The sequence below is a fragment of the Andrographis paniculata genome, unplaced genomic scaffold (genome assembly GCF_009805555.1).
Source record: "Andrographis paniculata isolate CXL003 unplaced genomic scaffold, ASM980555v1 Contig38END, whole genome shotgun sequence".
Lineage (NCBI taxonomy): Eukaryota > Viridiplantae > Streptophyta > Magnoliopsida > Lamiales > Acanthaceae > Andrographis > Andrographis paniculata.
Genome location: NW_026137571.1, coordinates 260,910 through 282,442, shown reverse-complemented (window position 1 = coordinate 282,442; position 21,533 = coordinate 260,910). Strand labels below are relative to the sequence as shown.

Below are 21,533 nucleotides of genomic sequence, written 5' to 3'. Positions count from 1 at the left end.
ATATAAAAAATTCTTACATATTTTCATTAGCTAATAAATATTACTTTCTCCGTCCACAAACTAATTTTCTACTTTTCTATTTGGACGTTCAAAAACTATTATCCTATTTTCTTTTTTAAACACAAATTTTACATTTTTATCCTTCATTCATTTATTATTTTTAATCTCTACTATACAATTAAGGGCAAATTTGTTGATTCATAACAAAAAGACAATCACTTAAAAACTAAAAACCGTACAAATATGCTTTAGGACAATAGAAATTGGACGGAGGGAGTATTATTTTTTAATTTACTATAGAATTTCAAAAGTCATTTAATTCGGGATAGAATGAATACTTTTAAAAAGAAAAATTACATTAAATATGTATTTTTGTAAGATCATAATAATATTAGGGGGTGTTTGACAAATAGCTTTTTGAAGACGTTTTAGTTTATTGAACAGCTTTTAGGACCAGTCAAAAAACTAATGTAAATGTTTAGTAAATTAGCTTTTTGGAATAGCTTTTTGGACCCAAAAAGCTAATTTCTGAAAAGCTAACTTACCCAACGTTTTGAAATAGTTTTTTCTGTAAAAAAAAAAAAAAAACAACTTTATTCCTTATATGTCCTTAAAACTTTATTATGTATTTTACACAAATAGATATATTTTGATTATTTATTAATTATATTATAATATTTTATTATATTATAATTTTACTTTTATAAATTTAAAATAATTAATTTTTATATAAAAAATATTTTAATTATAAAATATATAAATTTATTAAAATTAACATAAAATAGAAAATATAAATATTAATAATTTATTTTCTTATTAAAATTACATTATATAAATTTTATACTAAAAATGAATTAAATAAATTAAATTTATTGAAGATTATAAATATAATGAACTAATCGATAACTATCGTAATACTCAAAATTTATTATTTTATATTTTATATTATTTTTAATAGAAAAAATTATTTATATATTTTAATAAAAATATATTATTTCTTAAATCTAACTGTAATAAAAATAAATACTTTAATAACACTTTTATAATTTCAATAACTAATAACAAAAAATTTTAAACATTCTAAACTCAAAAGAACATAATTGAATATATTAGAAACACAAATAAAATATAAATGTCATCAATTGTCATTTACGTATAAACAGCTAATATCAAACATTTGTTTTACCAAACATTTTAATACAAACAACTAATCGAATCAGCTAGTCAAACCAACTAATTCAATCAGTTAACAGCTATCAGCTAATTGAATCAGCTAACAGCTATCAGCTAATTGTCAAACACGTCATAACTTTCGGTAATATTAAAAAAACTAATAATATTTAAACAGTAATATATAGGGTGTGTTTGTTTGTGGGTTTTAATTTTTTAGTTTAAATTTTTTAATAGTAAAAAGTTGAATTTGAATAGTTATTTGATATGATATAAACAAAGGTTGATGTTATGTTTTAAATGTAAAATAAATTTACAATATAATATAAAAAAATAATTGTTTGAAATGATATTTTTTTTTCTAAAAAAATATCTATTTTTTTATGTAGTTTTTTTTATCTTTATATTATAATTTAATGTAATATTATTGATATAATAAATACAAATTTTAATATATATAACAAAATTATATATTATATCATCTCACAAAAAATTAACCTTCAATATAAAATGTTATTTTTTATATTACTCATATGATTTCTTATACTCCATATAAATTAAAATAAAAATATTTCAAATCAAAACACTTGTTTGCTTAAGATTTTTTTTTAACGTTATTTTTGATATACTATATTTTATTATTTTATCAAACTCAACATTTAATATAAAATATTACTTTTTATATTAACGATACAATTTTTGTATCTCATAAAAAAATATTCAAATTAAAATACTAAACAAATAAATTTATTTGAATAAAAATCATGTATATTATGAATTAGTCCAACCATGTAAATATAAGTAAAATAATTTCAAATTTAATTTATGTCAATATTCCATCATTGTCCATAATTTGTTTGGTTGAGTTTGAATTAGTAATTTGTGTATATTTATATTTTATGTAATATTTTGTAAATATATGTATGCATATTTAAATTATTAAATTTTATGAATAAAAACGATTATTATGAATATTGAGGTTCATTCAAATAATATCATGATTATAGAATATATATATATAATATACACAAATTCACACAATGTATAATGTACTTTTATATTTAGTATTGACTTTCCATGAAGCTAATAAATCCATATATAAATAATGTTCAATATTTGATAAATTATTATTAATTAATAACAATTATTATTGATGATACAATTCAATAATTGCTATAAATTCAAATTGTGGGTTGCTTGATCCAAATGATAATAGAAAATCAAACTAGGATTGAATAATTCTATATTGAAAAATAAAATATTGAACAAAAAGTTTATAACTATTGTACTTTTGTTATCTTTTTCCTTGTATGTAGATCTATAATATTAGCAAAATAAATGTAAAAAATAATAAATAAAAAAATTCCGAGATTTTTGGTATAGTTGATTTAAGGAAAGACGAAAAGTATTTGTTCATGCATTATTGAACATTCTTTATGTACTACAAATTGATCGTCGTAATATAATATGTAATAATGATCAATACACATTTTGTACGTTGATGAAATTTATAGGAAGTAATATGAATTCGCTTTAAGTAACGATTTTTTCGTTATATATTACTATAATAAAATAACTGTTTTGTACTGTTATATGTATACTTAATACTGCTACATTTGTTTAGAAGAGACATGAATGTCCTAAGTAAATGGAATGTGTAGTTTATGGCTATTTGAACTATTTCAAAAATACACCGTTCATTTAGTCTAATTTGTCTGATTAAATCTAATTCGTAGATTATTATTTTTGGTTGAAGGTTTATCAATAGCACACTAAAAAAAACGTAATGAATTTTCACATTATAAGAAAAAATAAAAACAAAAAACAAAAAAAAAGATTAAGATATTCTACAAAAAATGATGAAAATAATATAATTTCACTCAGAAATAAAATGAGTCTATTTTTTCATAACATTTTTTTTTTTAATGATATGAAGTAATATATAAACGTAATAGTAATACAAATCAAATATACTAAAAATGTCAATATCGTGTGTCTATTCCTAACATTTTGCACTTGATTTTATTATTTAATTATTTTTAATAAAAATATCAAATCAAACTCTTAATTTTTATTTATTATATTATATTTTAAATTTAAAAATAAATTTTTAATAAAAATATCAAATTAGTTTTCTATTTATTATATTATATTATTTAAAATTAAATTTATATTTAAAATATTACATCAATTTATGTCACTTAAATAATTATTTTAATTCAAAAATTCAAAATCAAAACAATTTTTTTTTAAAAAAAAAAAGAAAAAAAAAAGAAAGAAAAACACACCCATAAATACACTCAAAAGTTTTACTCTGATAAAATAAAATACTTGTAGACTAATTTTTGTAATACAACATATTACAAGAATTGATATTATATACTCCTCTATAATTTGCAATAATATTTTAAAATATTACAAAAAAATTGTAAAACCGTTTTGTAATAATAAATTATTACGAGATCTTTATTACTAATATTACAAAATATCAATTAAAATTGATCAAAATTTATTATTAACTTTTAAAAACTTATTTTACCACCATTCTTTTAGCATACTAAATACCACTCATTCGGTCTTAGTTTAAAATATTATTTTAAAATTTTGTAATAAATTTAAAATAATAATATTTTATTAATTAATAAAAATACATTAAAAATTTAAAATATTTTAATATTTATGTGTAATTATATTTATTATAATAAGAAAACAATAATTTTGAATGTGAAAAACAAAAATAATATTTTAAATTGAAACTTATAAGTATTTTTTTATTTAATATATTGCATTTTACATAATATATGTATATAAGTAAACAATATTTTTAGTTGATATAATTATAATTATTTTAATAAATTATACTCCTCTGTTACATATCAGTATAGGTTTCTATCGTTTTTATTGGTTTTAATTCAAAAGTATTTCTTTTCAAATATTCAAATACTAAAATTAATTTCTATAAAAATATTTATTTTTTGTACTTATCATGAAAATGTTAAAATATGTACACATTTACTAATTAATAAAATATTATTATTTTATAATTTACTATAAAAAAATACATTTAGTTCAAAAGTAGGAAGTATAATCATAAAAAATAATTAAAATTTTAAGGTTTATCTAGAATTTTATATATTTATTTTAAGTATTTTTTTTTTGTGTTAAATGTAATAAAAACTCAATATAAAGAATAATCTTGTTTGTTTTGTAAAATTGTTTTATGAAATATTTTTTTATGTGAGGTACAATAAATTGTCAAATAATATAAAAATAATACATGTGTAATATATTAATTTTTTTTATAAAATATGTTGAAAGAATTTTTACAAAAAAAACACACCGTTAAAGCATACACAACAGCTCGTCGCTGTAAATTCCTCAATTACTTATGTGACGTATATGTGTTGAAGCTTCTTTTTGACATAATTTATTTTGAAAAATAAGTATTTTATCCCTACAAGTGTTCTTTATATCTTTCTTTTTGCGCAAATTTTCACCCAACTATCTCCGTATAAACCCTAAATCTCCATTGAAATTGTGGCTGCCGGCATCAAGACGAGATGGGGGACGAAGAACCTTTTTCCGATCAATGACCGATAAGATATTCTTATCGATTTGCCTCTTTTTTTTATTTTTTTTTATTTTTAAGTTCAGCAATTGTGAGCAGGAACGAAACCACATGGGGCTAGGGGCACGTGACCTCAGCCCCCGAAATTTGTTTGTCATTTTTAGTTTAAAAAATAAATTCCCCCCCTTCCCCCAAGTTTTTGTTTTCTATTTTAATTTTTGTGTAAAAATAATAAATTTATTCTTGTTTGATCTATTTTTTTAGTTTCTTGTATGATCTATTTTTTTGTGTAAAAATATAATACTCTATCAGTTTGTTTCTAAGACTTTTATTTACGTCATTGTAGTTAACATTAAAAATATTTATATATTTGTATAAATTTTTTACATAAATGTCATTGTAATAGTATTTTAAGACACTAATAGAAATATTTTTGTCATTTTTTTTTAATTTGTATTACACTTTTATATAACAATTAATATTCAAATATTAACACACAAAAAAATAAATAAGATCTTTAAAATCGGACGGAGGTAATATAAGATGTAATTATTATTTTTACTTCACATATCTTTAATTTGTAAAATAATTAATACTACTTTTTTTTTTCTGAACAATTATTCTTTTTATTAGTAATATATTAGTTTAATAACGATATTTAATTAGTTAATAATAGTAAATTATGCTATTATTTTATTATTTTTATATAATTAATAATATTAAAAGTTTTTAAATAAATTTAATATATATAATTAAAAAAATTAGAATATATATTTAAATATTTTAAAACTTATATCTTAATAAAAATATATATATAATATAAATATTATTTTATATAAATTATTTTTTTATAATACAAATAAATAAAAAATAGAGAGATTTTGAATGAGTAGTGTTTATATGTTATTTAATTAATAAGTTGATTTATATTTATTAAATATATTTTAATTTAGTAAATTTTACCTAAAATAAAAATTATCAATTTATGAAAAAAATAATATATCCATTAAAATTGGACAGAGGACTATTAGAACTTATTAAGTTGATTGCCAACCAATCAACTAATGCTTAGAAGAAACTTTTAGCACAAAATCATTCAAGAATAATTAATTTTTAAAATAATGTTTAGTGGGTGATATATTATTTTTTTCATTATATATATATATATGTTGATAATAATTTAAACGTTCATATTAAAAATATATATATTTATTTTTTAAAAAAGAGTGGTGTCCATTTCTGTACCCTCATACAATAAAAAATAAAAGAAAATCGGCGAGGCATGTCGACATGTTTGATGCAAAGTCTCGGCGCAACCGCATAGTTGTACTGGCAATTGATATAAGGATTGCAATCTCCGCCGTAAGATGAGCACATGATGTCGTCATCACAGAATTACAAGCCAGCCCCTACTAGTCTTCCTTAATTACATTGTTGCCCTCCGCTGTAAAAACTCTTCGTACAGTCAGGCTTTTCTGCACTTCGTCCGTCACAGAAGTTGTTGCGGAAGTGAAATCACTTGGAGGGTGCACCAGTTACAGCTCGTCTCTTTGAGCTTCATTTGAATTGTATTGCCTTACCAGGTGGGTCAAACTTCAATTCTAGTTGTTTTACAGTGAAAAAATCATCTTCCGGATCAAATCACGTGAAAATTCAGTGAAGTTGTGAAGCGAGGGTATTTCAGTAACTGTTGATGCAGCTCGATCTGCAGTACAATTCATTATAATGTACCCCTTATAATGCCAATCATTCCATGGAAATGTGAACTCAAAGGCCAGAAAAATGGCTAGAATTTCTGAGAGTGTTTTATCTGTATTGATGCACGTTATTATGAGGAAAAGCATGAGCATTTATCGCGAAGTAGCGTTTGTGGTGACTCATGTTGTTTCACTGCTAACTTCAGTTGTGCGAATTTCAGGCTTGTTTATGTGGAGATCGGAGGCGGTTTCAGGTCGCCACTACTCGCCGAGGTCGTCTGCGTTTCTTCGCTATGATGGTTAGAGTATGTATTGTTAGTTACGGTAAGTTGAGATTCATCGATCACTCACTCTTTTTACCTTCTCTTCATCTTTTGTTCACCGAGATCACGTCGTGAAAAGATGTTCTACTCGATGAATTTCTTTCATTCGATGTACCAATAATGATTTTGATTCATTTTACTTGTCATTGTTAATAATGACTTGTTTTAGATTTGAGCTGTGTTAACGCATTCCAACCTTTTCTTCTCTTTTTGGCGAATATGAGATCCGATTCCTTAGGCTCTAACACATGCCATACCGCCTTCACTTGCGTTTCATTAACCACTAACGAGTAGAAACTTCGATGAACTGAGATTGAGGCAGATGTGTTCAGATCTGAGTACATAATTTTCTCGCTTGGTAATTCTAAGTATTTAGAAAGGTAGCAATGTAAACACTGTATAGGAACATGCAAATAAGCCTGAGTTTTAAATTAACAGACCATATTTAGTGGATTAATGAAGTTTATGCATTTTTTATTTAGAATTTCCTATAACAGTAAAAAAAGAATACCTTTGAAGAAAATAAAACTCCATAACCTAAAATATTCTTAACAACTCATTGATTAAATGGTATTAAAAACTCATAATTAGAAATATAAAATATGACAATTGGAATTCTTCTTATTGGAGTTATTGATAATATCTTATATTCATAGGATTAAAGCTGTGTTTACACAATACCTTTGAAGGCTTGAGCATCATCAGTCATTTTTCCAAAAAACTTAACCAATATTTATATTCTCTAGCAAAATTTCACATTAAATATTGATTTTTCTTTTTTTCAATTTTTTTCAAAATTCAAAAAATCTTTAGTTTTTTGAAAGAATGGTACTTTGAATAAGTTTGTCTTTGTTGTAATTATTATTTTATTAACACGATGAATAAGGATAGACTACCATTTCAAATTCTGGAAGCTGTGCTGCAATGGGAATTAATAATGAACAATGTTAGAAGACTATATATAGTATGTAATTATTGATATATTTTCCTATTAATTTAAGCTTTTAGGTACTATGATTATTTATCGGCTAAGAAGTTGCAATGAAGTATCTTATGTATTGAAATGGCTGGTGTGCTCAAAGAAGAGTTTTGTTGTGTGAAAAACTCTTTTTTCAAATTGATAATGAGATATTAGTTTGTGCTCGTCTCGTAATAAATATATTATGGAAGAAGATTTCCTTAACCGGAAGGGATTATTTACTATATCCCAGAACAATCGAGTGTTGGTTATATTAGAAAGCTGTCATTGCAGTTATAGGCTGTGGAGACTAAAGAGATGTTGAAAAAGTTTAACAAGTCGGGATGTATATTTATATTATTTGTCTCGGAACAAATTGCTTTAGGAGGATTGCTAACACTCTAGGAAGCATGAAACATCAAAACATATTACATTTGCCTAAGAAGATTGAAGAATATATTACATTATGGATTAGAAAAACTAATGTTTTATTTAGATAAGAATTTTGAAAATCTGGAGAATATTTAAAATAGTAAAAAAACTAAAATAGTTAAAAAGCTATTTATTTGGTGGTATAAGAGCTTATAAAAGTGTGTATGTAAGTATAAAAATATTGGAATAGAGTATTAAAGTGATAAAAACCCAGTAAAAAGCAGATTGTCATCCTAATAAGATGTATGCAAACCCCATGGGCTTCAAAACTACAACAGGCTACTGGTGGGAGAACAAATACAAAGCTAGCCTACAGCTTGCTCTTCTACATGCAGGGTAAAGAAATCTGCAGTAAAATATTTGCCCAACTCTCTGTCTCATAGAGGAGAATCTCATTATAAGAATGTAGTGAGAACTTAGGAGGCAGAAACAAGTTGGAATCTTATTGGAATTTCTACTGCAATTGACAACAAAGACAAAAATGTTGTGTTGAAATCAAAATTTAGGCATGGAAACACTATAGGCAACAACAGCTCGTCAAAATTTTAGTGGCAGAGATCCACATTTCAAGCACAAAGGTACATTTAAGCAAGAATCAATTATGAAAGCTCATGCTCTATTTCAGTATTTTCTGAAGGTAAGGTTGAGACGACCGGACCGAAGATTTGTAATCTCCAGCAATGGAGGAGGAGCTGTATCCGGAAGGATGGCTCTCACACCATGGAAAATATGTCTCGATTCACCGCCAAATATAAGGACATCACCTGACTCTAGTTTCTCACATGTAGCCCTGTCAACATCTCTATTGTCCCCATACAAGAACTCAGCCGAATCACCAATTGATATCGAAACAACAGGCAATCCTTTATCAAGAGATGCAGCACTTTCATCCCGATCCTATATAAAAAACACAACAATATATCAGCAATCGGAGAAGGAACAATTTTACATACAACAACATTACTTGCCACAAACCTGATGAAGGCCAAGTCTCCCGGTAGTTGCGTAGAAGTTAACAATACACACATCTGGAGATATTTTGGGCAGTACTTCCTTGGCATCTATTGTTTCATTGTCTCTTCTGATAAGTGCATGGGAGTCATCAAGTGCTCGGCTTACTATTGAAGCGAATTCAGAAGGAATAGCAGGAGGTTTAACATTGTCACGGCAGCAGATTTCTCCGTAACTTCTTGTCTGAGGATCCCAGTCAAGACCGAGACACATCATATACAAACGCAGTTTTGCACCATCATTATAACCAGGTCGGTAAAACCCTCCGGGACAGCAGCCTAATTCCCGGCATTTCTTCACAATATTTACCTGCAAGATGAACGTGTAGAAAAACACCATACGATGCAGAGGTGATCAAACTGACTAAAGTTCTCCTTGTGATTGGTTACTCAGTGGCAAAAATTGTCACCAAGTATGTTAATTATAGTATATCATTGATTTAAAAGATAGATAAAATACCTGTTCATGTAGGGAAAGATAATTCTTGAATAAAACCATTCCAGGTCTCAGCACCTGACCAGACTCACCAACTGCATCATCTCTTTGCCAATTATCATTTGATTCATAATCTTCTTCAGCTGATTCAACATCTACCTTAACCTTTCTAACCCATCTTTGTCCATTTACCTCCATCACAGAACTTTTTCCCTTGGGGAGACATATGTCGAAAGGTTCATCTTTGACAGCCTGCATCAAAGACGTTGGGCTTTTCTTTAGCTCTCCAACCCTTCTGAAAGCCTGCGTCGAAGACATCGGGCTTTTCTTTAGCTCTCCATGTCCATCATGTGCTCGGGTAGTCTTCGACTCGTTACAAGATAAATGCCCTTTTTCCTTCAAGCCTGTATCTCTCTGATGAATAATTGAAGTTAATGTTTCATGTTTCAATGCGGCATTATTCTTAATCTCCTTGGATTTCTGTTCTGAAGAGTTCCCCAAGTCTACCCTAGTTCTCCTTCTTCCTTTGGTCTTGAACCCAACACTGGCGGAGAGCGAAGGAAAATGATCCTCATAGGATTGTGGAGTATGCCATTGCTGTGGTTGTCCCTGTTCCTTGCCTGACGACTGTTGAATTTGCTACAGTTCATAAGGACAATCATTGTTGAAAAATTAACCTACAGAATTATCGATAAGGTACTAGCTCTCTGAATCTGATTCAAATATTCAATCCACTAAGCTGAATTCTAAATCGAAACTCAGAAACAAGTTGAGGTCCATGAACACTACACTACACTAAGGTGCTATTTTGCATATCAATATATCTACAGACCTAAGAATGCTCCACGTTTGCGCACACCAACTGTTTGATAAATTGCCTGTCAAGCATAGAGATAAACGAAAGCAAATTAAGCAATAGACTCACGGTATCCCGGCGATCGGTAGAATTTCCATCACTCTTCGATTGCATGCCTCTGATCGTCGTTTTCCCGACACCGGACAACTCGAAGAACCGCGGCGCCGCTAATCTGTTCCAGCAAAATCCCAATCTCATTAGCTGCAGCGTGGATTGAAGCGATCAAGTAAGTCTCTTCTCTAAACCTGTTTAAGTGTTTCTTATTTATGCACACAGAAAAGGAGGCGCTCAGAGAAGATTAGAAGTCGCTACTTTGTAAGACGATAATGGAAGATGAAGAAGCGCTTCTAAAGTCGCGTTTATTAGGGCATAGCATCGGGGTTCTCTGCAGTTTAAAAAAAAAAATGATGATGTAGAAAATAAGGGTTGGTGAAAGGGTGCTGGGCAGAACAATCCTACAAAATTCCTTTTATTATTATTATTATTATTATTATTTATTTATTTATTTTTTATATTTTTTATTATATAAAATTTTATTCTCTATAAAATGATATATATTGATATGATTTTATTTAAATTTAATGATATTATTAATTATTTTGATATAAATTAAAAATATATTTATTTTATTTAGTGAGGTGATTGAAAGAGATTGTGAAATTAAAAAAAAAAATGAGGTGAAAATTGAGAGAAATTTTGGAGAATTTTTTTTTAGTGCGGATGATCTTAAATTCCAGCGACTCTTGCTTAGTCTCGCATTAATGGAAGTGAGACATACGCAGGAATGAGAGAAGCAATACATCAGCAGACAGCAGGTGATATTTTAAGGATTCAGACATGACAGAGACGAGACAAGAGCAGAGCACAGACCAAAAAGCAAAGCACACTCATCTTGGTGACCTGAAAAGCACATCACTACTGAGTGATATATAAATATTATAAATCCGCATCACCATCATCATCTTGGAGCCATTTTAAAGCTTCCATGGAATTCCTACACACTAACCAAGTAGGGACACGACGAGGAGGTCAGAGCAAGTAGCAATTGATTGCCACAGCCTGTAAATTTTTGCATCTGCATATGGCAAAATTAAATTAAGGCAGATGGATGGATGGAGGATGCCATTAAGGGAGTGGGTTGGGGTTTGTCTCTAGCGTTTGCCTCATTACACAGCTTCCCCCAAAATTTTTCCTCCATGGCTGTCTGAATCAATCAATTAAACTCCATGTACATGAGAATCCATGTTCTTGTTTTATTGATGATAAATTTCTTACCTCCTCAGGCGGTGATGTCTGGATCGGACATTCGGAATGGGTATCAGGTGACAGTGGCGATTCCCAGTGAGTACACACAAGGGTTTCTTGGGAGGGCTTTTGTAATGGAGAATGAACAAGGGATGCCTCATTTTAGGGCAGCAGTGACCGTGGAGGGCGTGGAAGAGAAAGAGAACTACTCGTGTTCCCTCGATGTTTTGTTAGGAAATGTTAGAGTGTGGAGTTCTGGACACTTGTCGAGATTCCACACAGCTGAAAGATGTGTGCTCGAATTGGCTGAAGATGGAGACTTGAGGCTCAAGGATCAGACAGGACGAATTGGATGGAGGAGTGGGACATCAGGACAAGGGGTCGAGGTAATATAATGTAATGAAAAATTTATCAGTCTTTGGATTCCATCTATGTCTGAGATTGATTCTTGATTTTGGGTGCAGAGATTAACGTTGTTGAGGACAGGGAATCTTGTTCTAGTCGACGATGAAAACTCCATCAAATGGCAGAGCTTCAATTTTCCAACGGACACTATGCTTTGGGGGCAGAAACTAAGTTCACAGACAAGATTAACTTCCTTCGTCCGAAACTCGACTCTGTTCTATTCCTTGGAGATTCAGGACGACAACATCGGACTTTTCTTGAACATCGGGAACCCGAAATCGAAAAAGTATTCGTATTGGGAGTACCAGCCGAGTAGCCGGCACAGCGTGACGTTTGTGCAGCTGAGCACATTCGGGCTCGAGATATTCGACGGCGATCATAAGTTCGATCAGATAAGGCCGCCGCCGGGGGCGGAGCCGATAAGGTTCTTGGCAGTGGACAATAGTACAGGGAATTTAAGGATGTATTATTATTCGAGTGAGGAGAATGAGTTCAAAGCATTGTATCAAGCAATTAACTACACTTGTGATCTGCCGTTGTCGTGCCGGCCTTACGGCGTTTGCATGTCGTCGGGGTCGTGTTCGTGCATCGGCGGCGGCGGTGGCAGCGGGGAGGGGGTTTGTGGGGGGAGGGGGGCGGAAATGGTGGAGGTGGAGGGGGTGGTGAGTGTGCTGAGGGGTGTGGAGTACAAAGGGAATGTGAGTTCTAAGGAAGAGTGTGGGGAGGTTTGTGTGGATGAGTGTGAGTGTTTGGCTGCTGAGTATTTGGAGGATCAAGAATTGTGTTATGTGTATGAGGTTGTAAGGGGGGTGAAGGAGGGTGGGGGTGGGGGGGTAAGGTATATGGTGAAGGTGGGGGGAGGGGGTGGAAGAAGGGATGAAGGGGGGAAGGGGGGTGGGGGTGGGGGGTTGAAGAGATGGGTGATAATAGTGGTGGGGGTGGTGGATGGGTTCATTATTTTTGTTGTTTTGGGGGGGCTTGGTTGGTATTATTATTTTAGGTCAAGAATGAATTTTTCAGTTAGAAGATAGGGGTCGTGAATTTAATTTAATTCAAGATTTTTCAAACAGTTACTGTTTTTATTATGATTATTATTGTTGTTGTTATTTTTGAGGTGAAGAGAAAAATGTGAGAAGAGGACAGTTTGTTGATTTGGTTATATATTGGGCCTTGAATGGGGCCCAATTTGGGTGGGTTTAATTTAATTCAAGATTTTTGTTGATTTGGTTTATATTGGGCCTTGAATGAGGGTGGGTTTTATTTAATTCAAAGATATTTGTTGATTTGGTAAATATTGGGCCTTGAATGACTCCCAATTTGGGTGGGTTTATTTTGGTGTAGATTAATTGGGCTGGGCTGATAAAGTTTTGTTGGGTCTATATAATTTATTTATGTATGTTTATATATGAGCGAAGTGAGAGAGATTTCAATTAAGCGCAAATATTCTTTTAGAAGTTTGATTGATTGATTGATTTATTTTTTAATTATATTCAATGACATTGGTATGAAAAAAATACACTTGTGTTTACTTGTACAAATTTTTTTTATCTTATTTTACTGTTTCAATTTTTATTTTATCTTTACTAACAATATCAAATCAAACACTCAATTTTTTATTTATTATATTATAATAAAATTTATTTTTAATTTTACATTCAAAACATTACTTTAATATATATTTATATCACATCAATATTTCAATTCAAAATTTTATTATTCAAAAACCAAAATCTTACAAATAAATACTATACACCGTCAGACAACAAGAAGACTAAATTATTTTACATCATACGCCAATTATACAAATAACAATATGTATTTAGTACATGTAATTGAAAAATAAAGAAGTAATATAGAGACAGCAGCAATTATATGTATGTCTTAGACCAACATCTTATATGAGTATACAACATATATATATATATATATATATTGTATAACTATTTTAAAAAGAATAAAATTATACAACTATATATAACTAGCAAATAAATATATAAACAATTAATTTTGATGACTTGGTAAATTTATTTATATTCCAGTAATATATATATATATATATATTATTTTAAAATAATATATATCTGACATGTAAATAATTATATATCGAATCAATTACATCAATCAATCAATCTACGACTTTGATGGACAGGAATTATCTAATATCATTGGAGTCAGTATGTATCATGAGATTAAAGATGACTAACTTTTTTCCGATTAAAAAAAAAAAGATGACTAACTTTTATAAGATTCAAAATTATATGTCTAAATACAAAAATTTCCAAGATGATGAGCTGTATACACAAATCCAAATAATAAATATTAAAGGGATCCGAGTGTTTTATGAGTGGAATTATAAAATCATAATAAATAAATACAATAACAAAATAAAAATACTATTACAAAAACCTTGTGCAAAGTGATTATTTTTTATTAATTTAAATTTTATTTTATTTTATTTTTTTGATGGTGTTGGACGTTATGACAATATAAATATATATATTGTATGTACTATATGCCAAAAGTAGTAACCAGAGTTTTCTTAAACACGAGATAATAATTGATACTAAGATCTTTGTAATATCAAAAATTCATTAAAGAGATAGAATAATATATAATGAGGTAGTTATTTATCTATCTATCTATCTATCTATCTATGCATAATTAGTGGTAAGAAGAAGACACGAGTTTTGGTTGAGAAGTTGCTATTGTTCATTAACCAATTCTTTTTTATTTCATTTTATTCAATATATACATACATACATACATATTTATAAGGAAAAGGAAAAGCGTGTTTTGTAGTATATTATAGTATTAGTGGTCTAACATTGCATTTGCCTTACATGGCCAAGGGATGCCTTCAAGCCTAACTACTACTATACACATAATAATAATAATAATAATAATGATAATAATAATAATAATAATAATAATAATAATTATTATTATTATTATTATTATTATTATTCATACTAAATTGTCAACTAACTTTTTATAAAAGTATGTCGTCTATTGTTAAAGTTAAGATTAATTATTTACACGTGAAAACGACATTCCAATCTTTACAATTTTAATGTTAACACAAATTTGCATGTCATATAAATTATTAATTATTCTTTGAAAAATCTCAACAAACTTTAGAATTTGTTACTCTTAGTATGATCATTATTAATCCAAAGTCAAATATGCAATCGGCAAGTTAAGTAATTATTTAATGATTTTAGTAGTTTAGTCTTAATTAATTAGTATATATGATTGGTTGATTGTGATTTTACGACCTCCTTACATATTCCTATAAAAAGGTAGACACTTTTATTTCAATTATCTCAAAGTTAATGAAAATTTTATTTTAAGTTGTGACCTTTCATGCAATTAATTTGTTTTATTTACTTATATGATGCAAATAAATGAAATATAATAAAAATACAATAATACGACTTCTTTATATACATACTTAGGTTATTCCCATATATTAGATTTATTTTAACTAATGTAATTAACAATTACAATTTGAATTAGTTTAATCAAGAAACATATTGTAGATTCTATTTTTTTTTTCTTAAAACTCGTGTCCTGTCAAATGAGCATACAATTGGGGAGTAGTAGCTAGTGTATCACATTACGACAAACAATAATAGATAGTATACAATATATGTTAATATAATACATAAACTAACAATACATATTATTATTGATTTCAGTATAAAATATATGTCCATACAATATACTCTATAAATATAAATAAATAACATATGTGTTCAAATACTACAACATGTGCGTTTGTTTGAGGGATTTGTTTGGATTTCTACTATTTATCGTATTTTTCCCCCAAAAAACATCAAATCAAACAACTATTTTTCATTTTTTATATTATACTAAAAATCAATTTTACATTCAAAACATTACATCAACACCTATTTATATCACATCATACAACTATTCAAATTCAAAATTTTTACTATTCAAATCCCAATCCAAAATCCAAACCCACAAACAAACACACCCTAAGGGTGCCCAAGCTCAATTAACACTGTGACCAGTTCCTTGCATACATATATAATTATATTATCATACTTAATCATATAATAATTACAAGTTAGGTTGAAATTATATTGTTACTCTTTTTTATTGATCTGAAACTGAAAGCCAACACAGTAAGTCCATGGGTTCTAGAAAACACGTCATTTTGACTCTAAATTTTCATTATATATTTATTATTACCATATTGTATAGTCATCTACCTGTGTCTCTGTGTTTATTCACCAACTTGAGATTTAATTAATTTGCTTAACGATATATTACAAGTCAGATTAACTTATCAATTAGTTCGAATACCCACTGGGTAAACTATGTGTGACAGGTGACCTGAGGCGTCGGAGATTTGAATCCATGATCTCACGGTCCCTACACCACCAGGTGATCTCTTGATAACACTTTATTTGTATGAGATAATAATATGAGTTTAGTTTTATTGCAACTATAGTCATATGCATTATACCATCCCACCTCTTTTTTATTTTTTATTTTTGAAAAAATAAAATTTCTCTCTCTTATATTGTTATTAAATAATTTTGTATTAGTAGCATTTCTTTAAATATACAACATATTTCTTATATTTCTGTACCTCATAGTAAAATTTATTCAAAATAACAAATTAAACATCTGATTATATATTTATGAAATCCAACATTAAAATAAATAATAATATATATAAATCTCTAGTATTGGTTTGATGTTATATTATATATATTTAAAAACATAAAATTCAAATAGTAATATTTGAAAAGAAATGACAAAAAAAACACACCCAATAAATAAATGTAATTTAAATCCAACACAATAATTGACCTGCAGCTCTATATACATAGAAGAATGAAAGAGATGTAGCAAAAAACAAAAACAAAAAAGAGATCTAGCAAAAGAATTATATTCCTCACCTTTAGAATGTTCACACCAGCCAATCGATCCAATTCTTTACACTTTGTAAATATAATTACTTTAGCAACCATTATTCAAATATATATATATATATATATACATATGTTTTATATGGACGCATGCATGTACATGCACAAGACAAATCAAAATCTTTAAACATATCTAGCCTTATTACAATACCAATTATTTAACCTATACACGCATAAATTATAAAATCTTTTTTATCTTTTTCAGAGAAATGGGGACAAAAATTCTCAAGTTAGGCAGCAATTAATATATAATGTAGTAATTAAAATTAAATTAAAGAAGCAAAAGAGTTGTTGAGTTCGAGAATATGGTGGAAGCAAATGTGATGAAATAATCAAATTTAATTAGAAAAGCACTTACAGTTGACTTATAAAGACACCCCAAAAAAACCTTTGGCTATAAATACCTGAATAAACTCATTCTTTAGAATCATCACAGTCACACCTTACCAACTATATATAAAAATAAAACCATATACAATATAATCTTCTCTGCTACTAGCTAGCTCATATAATTAATTAATTAATTAATTAAAGTAGAGACTATGGCAGCCATTAATGGTGGATTTAAGGTAGCAATGGTGGTTGTAATAATATTTGTAGGAGGAACTGCCAATGCCCAATTATCCTCAAATTTTTACTCCTCATCATGTCCTAACCTTTTTACCATTATCAAAACTGCTGTGGATTCTGCCGTCGCATCCGATCCTCGAATGGGCGCCTCGTTGCTTCGCCTCCATTTCCACGACTGCTTTGTCGGTGTAAGTATAGCTCTTCTTCATATTCATCGATTGAATTCATATATATATATATATATATATACATAGTATGTGACTGTTGTTGAAATAACATATCTTGTGTATATCATTAAAGTATGCTCAGTTATATACATTATATATTGTCTTGTGTTGATATGTGATACTCCCTATGTTCCTTGTCAAATGGGTCCTTTGAGATTTTGTAGCATATTAAGAAAAAATTGTATTTTATTGATTAGTGGAAGAGTGCAAGAGATTTTGACATTTTTGTTTTTAACTTTATGTATAAATTAATTACATGTGTAGTGGTATATTTGTAATTTAAATAAAAATTAAAGGTATTTTGGTATTAATATATAATTACTTTTTTTAAGATAGAAGAGTGATACTTTGAAATGAGACGGGCAAAAATAATAAAAGTGATATTTTGAATTGAGACGAAAATAGTATACGTGGAGTTCAATTGTGTAATTTGTGAGGATTATTGTCATTCTTATCAGTTTTTATATATTGCATTTATATTACATTAATATAATTAAATTATATGTTATTGTGTATTATGTTAACATATGATATATATTGAAATTAATGGTGGTACGTGCTGTGTGGATTATTATCATGTATTGTTAGTTTATACATTGTATTTATATATATTATCATAAATTGTCATATGAATAATATTGCAGGGGTGCGATGGGTCGGTTTTGCTGGACGACACGGCAAACTTCACCGGAGAAAAAACTGCCCGTCCGAATGCCAATTCTTTGAGAGGTTTCGACGTGATCGACACCATCAAAGCTTCCGTCGAGAGGTCCTGCCCCGGCGTCGTTTCCTGCGCCGATATTTTGGCTGTGGCCGGCCGAGACGGCGTCGTTGCAGTACGTAGTAATTAACCAGCTATCTATTTCAATCAATCTATATATAAATATAAATATAAAGATATATATAATTAATTAATTAACTAATCGTGTATATATATATATATATATATCAGTTGAGAGGGCCAAGCTGGCGAGTGACGCTTGGGAGAAGAGACTCAACCACTGCAAGCTTGAGTGCTGCAAACAGCCAAATCCCAGCACCAACCTTGAATCTTTCTGCCCTAATTACTTCCTTCTCTAATAAAGGCTTCAATACCCGGGAGCTCGTTGCCCTCTCGGGTAATTTATTAATTACTTATTCATACATTAATTAATTAATTAATACAATAGTTGTTGATATGTCTCGAATTAAGTTTGTTACTACGCTAAATTTTATGGATCTAGTTGTCCATTCAGCGAGTCGGGATCAAGGGGAGCTCCTTTGGGAATTGAGACAGAACTACACTAGCGCTTGGGACAATTGAACTCAAGGCTAATTCTTTATAATTTTTTAGTGTTAAAAATATTAATTTTTATATATTTATATACAATTTGTCCATTTAAAACTATCTAAATTCATATGTAATTTTGTTATTATTTTTTTATTTAAATTTATTAGTTAAATATTAAGTAAATTATAAAATTTTGTCCCCCGGAATTTAGATGCTTGTTCCGTCACTGCCCCTTGCCTGGGTCCGGGGACGTGGAGTGGCCTCGACGTATACAGTATTGAACTTTTGAGTTTGCATTGAGTTGAGCTGATGTATTCTCTTAGTTTATTAGTTTATTTGAATAGACTTAGAGATATGAAATTTATAATTTATAACTTGTGTCTTCAATAAATATATTATCTGTTTTTACCGTGAATATAGCCAATACATTGTCGGTGAACTATATAAATCTTTGTTCTTTACGTTTTCTGTTTATCATTTGATCATTAACTCTAGTCCGTCACAACAATAATGATTTAATTTTATATAGGGTCGCACAGCATAGGGCAGGCGCGGTGCACGACATTCCGGACGAGAATATACACCGAAACCAACATAAACGCGGCGTTCGCAACGGCGGCGAGGGGACAGTGCCCGCAAAGCGGCGGCGACAACAACCTGTCGCCGCTGGACAACCTCAGCCCCAACGTATTCAACAACGATTACTTCACAAACCTGGTCGGGCTCAGAGGTCTGCTCCATTCCGACCAGCAGCTCTTCAACAATGTCTCTACCGACGCTCAGGTAAGAGCGTACGCCGCCAACTCAGCCTCCTTCTTCAACGACTTCGCCAGCGCCATGGTCAAGATGTCAAACCTCGCCCCACTCACAGGCACCAGTGGCCAAATCAGAACCAACTGCAGGAGGGTTAACTAATAATAATATTATAATCACAGTTTTGAATTTTAATTGAATTTTATAATTTCGATGCATGCATGCGTGCTTTGATTTGATTTAAATAAATAATTAATTAAATGGTTGCCTGGCTGATGAAATAGGCAATGCATTGATTAATTTGGTACTAGTACTGTTTAATTTCTTGTCTGTGCTGTTGTATGTCGTGTCGCTGTTGCATGGAACATCCTAAGTTTGATGATATGAAATAATTAAATTGCTGTTTTACGTCACCAATCATTACCTGTACAGTAATTAATTGAAGCAAAATTATACAACGTAGGTACATATGATAATTAGATCACTTGACAAATATAATTTATATATAATTTCAGATTAATCCCAAATTATATTATAATTGACAATTAAAACACAAATATTACATTTGACATTGGGGCGCAAATCCAGACCCATTTTTGATATTGGGATGCAGAAGGACTATTTCACCTAAAAGTTAAAACTTATAGAATTATTAAATAATTAGCTCTTTAATAAAACTATAAGAAACGAAAATTCTTTTACGTAATGTACCAATCTGTACGGCTCGATGCAAGCATGGAAGAGTGGGATCTCATACACACAATAATTGTCAAAGATATCATAACACGTATTTAATTCAAATAACTGCCTGGCTATATATCTATGTATCTGTCTATACTTTTAGAAATAAAATGACCAAAATAGGAAAAATTAAATTTAAATGAATGGACTAAATTAAAAAAGAAGTTATTATTCCCTTGTTTATCTAGGAAGAAATTAAAAACCATATCTCATTAAATTTTATAGTCGAATTTCGCCCTTATTTAATATTATTGTACTTAAATTCAAATCGTAGGTTGTCTTGTTATCGACTATTTCAAAGCTGTGAAATCGATCTGATGCTTCCAGATCCAGATGGGCTGTGTGCATTAGCTTATCAATTTTGTCATTTTTGTTTATACAAGTCAAAAGTATAATTGTTTTAGTAAATATTCTTTCAATATTAAATACTAGAATGCTTATACTTTTCGTATTTCTTCTTTTAATATTAAAAATATCAAAGATAAAATAGGATTTACACTCTTGTATTATCTTATACGTTTTAAACTGTTAATATATTTATATTCATGAGGAAAAGTCAAATATGTATCTTACTTTCAGTCGGTGGAAGGGAGTAATTGTAATTGTAATGGAATTATCACACTTGAATTTCTTTATTTCTCTGCAACTTAATTCTTTCAAATATCTATATGTATATATAAAATAATTTAATTTCCCACAGATCAGTATATCCATCTGTGATCAATATATATGGTTCATGAATCTGGAGCATGCATGCTTGCATGCATGTATGTAACAACTTATCTTTGTATTAATTAATGAAGAAAGCTGTACCCTCAATTAATTAATTGATTGATACAGACAGGGTGGCGCTGCCGACAAGGTAGCTAGATATATATAATTATACACATATATTGGTGGAATGAATT

The 21,533-nt window shown here is 29.1% G+C and overlaps 3 protein-coding genes across 4 annotated transcripts; 2 read left to right on the top strand and 1 right to left on the bottom strand.

Moving 5' to 3' along the window:
- Positions 1 to 8,670: 8,670 nt before the first annotated feature.
- LOC127251147 (uncharacterized) lies at positions 8,671 to 10,836 on the bottom strand. 2 transcript variants are annotated; one of them, XM_051274746.1, is made up of 4 exons: positions 10,520 to 10,836; positions 9,619 to 10,233; positions 9,124 to 9,468; positions 8,671 to 9,045 (listed from the first exon to the last, which is right to left on the bottom strand). In XM_051274746.1, the coding sequence occupies exons 1-4, from the start codon at positions 10,646 to 10,648 to the stop codon at positions 8,770 to 8,772; spliced, it is 1,365 nt and encodes a 454-aa protein (XP_051130703.1). In that variant the 5' UTR covers positions 10,649 to 10,836; the 3' UTR covers positions 8,671 to 8,769. The 2 variants fall into 2 exon arrangements, with proteins under 2 accessions (XP_051130703.1, XP_051130704.1); XM_051274747.1 differs by having other exon boundaries at positions 9,619 to 10,221; positions 10,520 to 10,834.
- Positions 10,837 to 11,475: 639 nt separating this feature from the next.
- Positions 11,476 to 13,331, top strand: LOC127250805 (EP1-like glycoprotein 3). Its single transcript, XM_051274229.1, has 2 exons — positions 11,476 to 12,081; positions 12,160 to 13,331. Exons 1-2 carry the CDS (start codon positions 11,677 to 11,679, stop codon positions 13,129 to 13,131), a joined length of 1,377 nt encoding a protein of 458 aa, XP_051130186.1. The 5' UTR covers positions 11,476 to 11,676; the 3' UTR covers positions 13,132 to 13,331.
- A 4,178-nt stretch (positions 13,332 to 17,509) lies between these two features.
- LOC127251003 (cationic peroxidase 1-like) lies at positions 17,510 to 20,293 on the top strand. The gene is made up of 4 exons (XM_051274523.1): positions 17,510 to 17,822; positions 18,506 to 18,697; positions 18,814 to 18,979; positions 19,661 to 20,293. Exons 1-4 carry the CDS (start codon positions 17,607 to 17,609, stop codon positions 20,044 to 20,046), a joined length of 960 nt encoding a protein of 319 aa, XP_051130480.1. The 5' UTR covers positions 17,510 to 17,606; the 3' UTR covers positions 20,047 to 20,293.
- The last annotated feature ends 1,240 nt before the right edge of the window (positions 20,294 to 21,533 follow it).

Bases quoted from the DNA above. Each gene is read 5' to 3' on its own strand.
- LOC127251147 (XM_051274746.1), bottom strand. From the start codon at position 10,648: ATGAGATTGGGATTTTGCTGGAACAGATTAGCGGCGCCGCGGTTCTTC. The intron at 9,469-9,618 runs GTATTTTATCTA...TTCATCTTGCAG, and splicing joins ATCTTTCCCTACATGAACAG to GTAAATATTGTGAAGAAATG. The intron at 9,046-9,123 runs GTTTGTGGCAAG...TTTTTTATATAG, and splicing joins GGAGACTTGGCCTTCATCAG to GATCGGGATGAAAGTGCTGC.
- LOC127250805 (XM_051274229.1), top strand. From the start codon at position 11,677: ATGTACATGAGAATCCATGTTCTTGTTTTATTGATGATAAATTTCTTA. The intron at 12,082-12,159 runs GTAATATAATGT...TTTTGGGTGCAG, and splicing joins CATCAGGACAAGGGGTCGAG to AGATTAACGTTGTTGAGGAC.
- LOC127251003 (XM_051274523.1), top strand. From the start codon at position 17,607: ATGGCAGCCATTAATGGTGGATTTAAGGTAGCAATGGTGGTTGTAATA. The intron at 18,698-18,813 runs GTACGTAGTAAT...TATATATATCAG, and splicing joins GCCGAGACGGCGTCGTTGCA to TTGAGAGGGCCAAGCTGGCG. The intron at 18,980-19,660 runs GTAATTTATTAA...AATTTTATATAG, and splicing joins GGAGCTCGTTGCCCTCTCGG to GGTCGCACAGCATAGGGCAG.